The 7590-nt window shown below is 32.4% G+C and overlaps 1 protein-coding gene across 1 annotated transcript; it reads left to right on the top strand.

The window, feature by feature from the left end:
* The first annotated feature begins 4188 nt into the window (after window positions 1–4188).
* On the top strand, window positions 4189–5418 carry LOC131060302 (protein LURP-one-related 12). Its single transcript, XM_057993475.2, has 3 exons — window positions 4189–4534; window positions 4611–4844; window positions 4939–5418. Exons 1-3 carry the CDS (start codon window positions 4307–4309, stop codon window positions 5230–5232), a joined length of 756 nt encoding a protein of 251 aa, XP_057849458.1. The 5' UTR covers window positions 4189–4306; the 3' UTR covers window positions 5233–5418.
* Window positions 5419–7590: the final 2172 nt, after the last annotated feature.

The following is a 7590-nucleotide window of genomic DNA, read 5'->3' on the forward strand; positions in this document are numbered from 1 at the left end:
CAAATAGACAAACCCTGGTTTTACTAATATACATAGGTCTAGGTTTGGTTCTCCGTAATATTTCCATGGTCACATGGATAAATTCCTGCGCATCTCAATTACACATTAGTAACTTCAAGTAACTTTATATAATATAAAACACAAGAATAATAATACACATCAAACACTTGCATACAATTTACATTTGAACAATTTAATACATCTTATATCCAAGTAATTTCTCATAAGCAATTATCCTAATTCTCATAATTTTGGTCCACACATAAAACATACATCCTATTTCTATCATCATAGTAAAGTCCTGCAAATTCAATAACGACATTTATCACTGCAAATTCATCCTATTCAAAAATCATGTAGTGTTCTATATCATAAAGCATATAAATAAAGCATCAACATATATAAATGTTATCCAAATCATGGAATCATATAAGTTCTAAATCCATAATGCATAAAAATAAAGCATCCATAATAGTCTCAACATAAAAACTACTGAAATGTCAGACTGAGTTGGGGTGGGGCCTCACAGATGCCAATTGATGAATAATGATGAACAACAAATACCCTAATTGATACTGAGAGTGGGGGGGGTGAATCAATACATACAAAAACTTCTCAACAACTTATCAAGTTAAAATAATGCTAACCGGTTGTCTTCATCACTAAACTTAACCATGGCAATATCGGTTAAACATAGTAAGACATCAGACAGCTAAACCAATAAAAATGAATACTTTAAATAACATTCAACACTTGATAACTACTTCACCAATATACTCATGCATGTGTTGTATCATTAATACCATAACCATCATCTTTGCATGCATATTCACCTAAACAAAGACTGCTCAATCATCATATGAAAAATGTACAACTCATGACACACAGTTTTTTCATGTGGAAACCCAAATGGGAAAAACCATAGTCGGGATGAATACCCACAAGCTTGTTTTTGAACTCTTTTGAAGCTCACCCTGTTAGGAGCCTAGTCCGGTTAAAGACTTTACAATAAGGTTCTATTAGGAACCGGTCTTGTCAAAGATCACTTGGTTAAGGGATAGCTATATACCCTATTAAAGGTTGAAAGCCTGTTAAAGGTTCCATCGCTAGAGGATTTGAAGAACTCAATGATCTTGAGTCACCTGGTTAGAGGATTTGCAATAAGCTTGTTAAAGCTACTCGATAAAGGAATTTTCCTACTGTTGAAATGTTTAGAAGACAATAGGTAAAGCTTTGATCTAATAACAGCACTACATGCTAAGGCAGATCCTTTTCAGCTCCTCTACTCTGCAGTAATCCACTCACTGGTCTGGCAAGTATCTCATCACTCGGATACAAACACAACATTTGCCAACACAAACAATAACAAACATCATCGACCTTATATACAATAATTAGGTCGATAGGATAAACCCTAAACCCTAAACATTTTAGGTTTACAATTACATGTGGTCTAATCCTGACCGTTCAAACACTTTGCATAGAATAAAACAATCTCAAATAGATCACAAGTCCTTCTGCATCGTCCATTCTTCACCACATATGGAAATCAGTAACCCATCACGCTCTCTTCACATACCACTAAGAAGAATGTTCATTCTTGAGGTAGACATTTAATGCAATTGATCTTCACATGCAAGATCATCAAGGAAATTCTTCATGTGCACAAAACTGACGTGGCATCTCACAAGCTAGATTGCCAAACCGGAAACCCTAGAGCTGAGACTACCAACTGGTAGTCACACTTAGTGAAACCCTGACATTGGTCCACTTCAGCCCTTCATACCGGTTCTCCTACTTGAACATCAATAACAACTTCTTCCAATCTTCATACCAGTTCACCTGGACTTATTGACATCAATGACAACATACATTATCATCATACCAGTTCATCATATGCCAACAAATTTATGTTACAATCACCCATGTTTTAATACAAAGAGATATCCATCATATGGTTGAAGCATACTAGGGTCAACCAAATTAAAGAAGAAATACCAATCTCCAAGGGCTGATTTATTCAGTTCTTGGAAACCTACATTGCTTGAGGACAAGCAATTTTGAGAAGGGTGGACTGTAATATCCCTTTGTTGAAATAGGATTTAATTATTAATTAATAAATAATAATAATAAATTAAAATATAAAAGAAAAATAAAATTTAATATAATTAAAATTTAGTTAAATAAAATTTAATATAATTAAAATTTAGTTAAATAAAATTTAATATAATTAAAATTTAGTTAAATTTATTCAATGGTCAAAAGGCAAGAAATGAAATGTTGTGACTCCCTCAAACACAAGAAATAAAAGGGAGAGAAGAGAATTTCATTGGGGAGAAAAGGATAAGAAAGAAATAAGGGAGCGAAGGAATTAAGGAAGCATTAATGGAAAGAAGATAAGGAAGTAACTCTTGCAAAGGGGTAGAAATAATGAAAGGTTGTGACCCTTTCGAAGGGTGCTAATTGTGAAATGTTGTAACCAAAATGAGGTGTGACTCTCACTCACATTCGAGGATATAAAGGGGATAAGTTTCCATTTGACAAGGAAGGACCAAAGGAATAAAACAAAATATTTGAAGCATTAAAATCAAATTTAGGAGTAGACTTAAATCAAAATTATAAGAAAATTTGGAAGAATGATATGAACATTATCAAAGAGATCATAACACACATACAAATCTGCAATCAAATCTAGGAGGAATAAAAGGAAAAGAAGAGGAAACATTAAATCAATAATCGGAGAACCAGACCCGGTGGAATAGAAAGGATTCTCATACACTGATATATCTGAGTATATGCAGTAGATCAGATTGATATAAACAATAGACCTGTGCATTTACAAGGTGCTTTGGCTATAATATAGGAATATCCTATTAGATTTCACTCCATATTGTTCTAATGATAATGAACTATAGTTTTTTTCAATAGAAAAAATATGGTACAAAATTGATTTGGATAAATTTTAGGACACAATTGAACATTCTACACAATTCAATTGGTGTTGTACAAAATAAATCAAATTATAACTTTGAATTCTAAGAAATAGTTTTCCTTGCCTTAAAGTATCGAAGATTGCAACAAGGAATCAGTGGTGTTTAGAAATACCTTTGGAAAGTATGCTAAGAAAAGGTTGCGTTCTCATAAATCAAACCCCTCAAAATATCAATGCAACATCTTCTTAAAAGAGTTTGAAGCAAACAAGCAACCATTCTAGTATACCTATTGGTTATCATGTAAGCAAATATTGATACAATGCTCTTTATTTATGTATCTTGAATTATTTGTAAATTATTTCAAGGTTCTAGATTTTCTTTGGCATGTTAAGATGTATTAGGTCTTGTCCTTCTATACAGTACCCTAGAATACAATTTAAAATATTTTGTGTTTAAGTCGGAGAGAATTGGCTAGTAGGAAGAGAAGGAAATGAGCCCAATCAAAAGAAAGAGTGAATTCTAAAGTGCAAGGATTGATTTCAAGATACACTTTCAACATAAGGTGCAAGAAAGTTTGTTGACTTTTGTTGAGGTGCATGAAGTTGAAAAACCAATCAAGACTCATTTAATTTAGCCACTTTTGTTGAGAATTATAGGACATATATTAATCATTGTATTGAAATTAATTAAAAACCACAAAACATACAATTTTCTCTATTATAATGATACAATAAATTAGATTTAAAATATAACCTTTGCCCATTTCGTTGCTTTTTTTCATAATGGAGGGTTTTATAGCAAACCCAGATTTGTTTAGCTACTCGATACCACGAGTCATAGGCTTAACCCCTTTGACTAAGAGCCAATGACTTAATGTTATTCATTCTACAAAAGTCGTTGGGGGCACAATCTTAACCTCTTCAATTATGATATGAGAACCTTGCACTTAACAAGACTTGATCTCTCGTGAGCTCATTTAAAACCAATCAACTTCAATAATAAACTAGAAATCGTTTCTTTCTTTTTAAAAATAAACTGTAAAAAACAAAGACTTATTAGCAAAGATGAATACTCAAAAAAGAAAGATAGATAGATGAGATGAATACAACAAATTACTATCAATTGCATTTTCGACATCATTGCATCTACCACCAATTACAAAACAATGGTGTGCCAAATACTTTTTGGCCGACACTAGCATGCACTGTGGGCCACGGGGGCTACTACATCTTCCACCTCCAACAGGGCTATAATCATCCAATGCATACAACTTCACCATCTCTGCAGACCCTTTAAAACAAGCTTCTGTTACCATAAAACTTATTTCAAACCTTATTATATGTTGAATTTTAACACCCAAGTAAAACCTAAAGATGTCTCAAGTTTATCCCCATCAGCTGGCTGATACTACCCAAAACCACCATTCCCCAAAAACCTTCACTGTATGGAAGAAAGCACTATTTTTCACTGGCATAGGTTTTACAGCCTTCGATTCATCAGGAAACCTAATCTTCAGGGTAGAAGATTCTACTCCCACTGTCAAACGAGAGCTGCTTATAATGGATGCTCTTGGAAATCCTCTTCTGCTGTTACGCCGCAAGGTATTTATGATCCCTCAGATTTACTTCTCCATTTGGTTTAGCATTCATATTTCCAGTTTATCATATATTTCTGCAGGTTGTGAGTCTTCATCACAGATGGAATGGCTATATCTGTAATGGGGATTCAGGCAAAGTGCGGGTTTTTAGCATCAAGAGATCGTCCATTATCTCTGCAACGACATCCATTGATGTCTTTGTTAATTGTTCCTACGCTAACTATTTTCCAAGGCAGTGTGATTATCACATTGAGGGCTCATTCAAAGAACGTTCCTGTGCAATTTATAACCGCTCAAGAAGCATTGTGGCACAGGTATGTAATCTATTCTCTATCTTGTGTGTTTACCTTTCAGAGTGATCTTCCATGGAATTTAAAAGAATCAATTTGGGTTTTTTCCTTTTTGCAGGTTAAAAGGAAACGTGCCAGCTGTGATGTTCTGCTGGACAAGGATGTGTTTAGTGTGGTGATTTATCAGGGTTTTGATCCAGCTTTGATTCTGAGCTGGATCGTTGTTGTTGACATTATTAATAGTGAGGATCTTAATCGTATCAGACAAACAGCACTTTACTCCTCGTTCAGATCATACCAGTTATCCAAGAAAGGGTATCTGGAAAAGGAAGATAAATGTTCCAACAGTGAATCTGAAGCTTTGGAGAAAAGTGGGGATGAAAGAAAAGGTCTCAGATTATTGAACCAATGAGCTGTGTTGGACATATTCAATGATCTGAGAAGGATCTGTATTTAAGTGTGCTACTGCATATAAGTTTTGATGGATGTTTGATATTTTCATATGGTAATGAAAATTTCAGTAGTTAAAATTGTTAGATCCCTTCCACAGTTAGATCCTTAATAAATTTTTGTATCACACATGCTATTTTCAGAAGAATTTTTGTAGTTATGCTTAAGAACTTGAACAGTTTGTGAGCTGTAATTGATCAAATAATTTTATGTGTGCATGTTTGTAAACAAGTCAATAAATCTCTGTTAGGTAGCGAGACAGAGGTTGAGAATTCAAATCCTGACCAAGCCTCGAGATTGAGGATCTTTGGCCGGTTTCTCCAAAGCTTGGACATGCTTTAGATCTTTAATTGAATAAAAGTTTCAGACATTTATATTTAATAAATTTTGAAAATCTTATTTTCAAGTGACATTCGTTTCATCAAATCCCAAATATTTATTGTAAGATAATTGGTTTGAATATCCTGATTGCTGGTACCTAGTTATATATTCCAAACTCTACGAATGAATTTAAAGCTATGTGCTTATCTTGTGAATGAGATGTTTTAAGCATTTGATGCTTTTAGCGATTTTTTTCACATTAAATTTAGAATAAATATGAATAAAAAATTACAATGCCTGAGAAAGAGTAACTCAGAAAATTTATTTAATATTCGCAAGAAATAGGGAATCAACTGATAATTTTTAACTCCATTTACTTCATAGATGAATAATATAGCTGAAACAATGAATAGCACATTTTGAGAGAAGTCTAAATCATTACTCAAGGCTTGTAATCGTTGAAAAGGTTTATAGAAAGAAGCGGTTCATATGAGAGCTTTTAAAAAGATTATGTAAAATTCAGGTTATCATCTGTTGAAACATTTGTTTGTCTCTCTTTTTTGTGAAAGTTATTGCAGCTTGGAAATCTGGTTTAAGAGCTCCGCTCTAACAAAAAAAAAAAAAAGTGGTCAAGTAGGAAACTATTGATTATGACAATAAAACTGGAAGTATTGTCGATCTCAAAACACATTGAAATGAGAAGATACAAAAGTTCATTATAAGAGCGAAAAATGCATCATTATTGAATACAATGTCTGGTAAAACTTATCAATAGTATGATCCAAAGGAAAATTAAATTTACATTTATAAAGATGTTATGTTTCTTATATTTATTGCTAGAAGAAAAAGATGATACACTACATTCATCCCAAAAAAATTGAGCTAAACCGAAAAGCACTATTTGAATTAGCAAAAAGCAAGCAAAGAATTGATGAGCCCAACTCAATCTCGTTATCCACCCCACAGTCTAATAATCTGATAAGTAGATAACAAAGGGAAAGGAGGATGTCTATCAAAATGTAGGACTGTGATATCAATTATGTATTGATGACAACTATATTAAGTGGTCATGTAGAAAACACTCTTGAGGAAGTAGTAAAATAAGAAAAAATGCAAACTATTACAATCTAAGGGATTGATTCAATTTATCAAAACTAAGCATGAAAGTAGTTACCTTTAGGTTTGCTAGTATAGATGCCATTGATTATAAATCGGATATGAAAATAAAATTCAAATGGCTTAATTGACTAGTACAAAGCAAGATTGGTAGTTTAAGAATAAAAACAAATTGAAGGTGCTAATTATGATGAAATATTTCCTCTATTTGCAAAGACGGTCACAATTATAATGTTGTTGTAACTTATTTCACAACAACTATAACGTTGATGTTACTTATTTCATTACAAGGGTAGAAAATTCATCAAATGATGTGAAAATTGTTGTCCTAAATAAAGATTTGACAACGGAACCTCTTGGATTTATTGAAAAAGGGAAGGATTACATGGTACATCATGTGAAAAGACATTTTATAGCTTGAAATAGGCTCCATGAGCCTAGTAATAAAAAATTACTATGTACTTTATTTAGAAGTGATTGAAGAAATCTGATGCTCATCTAAAATTGTACATAGTAATTATGATCAAAATTACTCTTAATTGTGTTGTATGCTAATTATTTTCTCATTACTACAAATAATCAATTGTTAATCAATTAAGTGAAAGAAGATATAAAAACTAATTTGTATGTTTAATCTAGGGTTGCTTCATTACTTTCCCATAGATGAACCATGACAAACACTTAGAAAAAGATTCCTTTCTCAAATAAAGTACATCAAAAAAATCTCATGTAATTTAGAATGCAAAACTATACAATTTTACTAAAACCAATAAAAACAATAACTATGTTAACAAAATACCCATATAGTAATATAGTAAATAAAAATGTTGTAAGTGAGTTTAGTAGGAGATTTGATTTTCTTGGCTACCATCCATCTAGACAT

Source organism: Cryptomeria japonica, chromosome 3 (genome assembly GCF_030272615.1).
Source record: "Cryptomeria japonica chromosome 3, Sugi_1.0, whole genome shotgun sequence".
Lineage (NCBI taxonomy): Eukaryota > Viridiplantae > Streptophyta > Pinopsida > Cupressales > Cupressaceae > Cryptomeria > Cryptomeria japonica.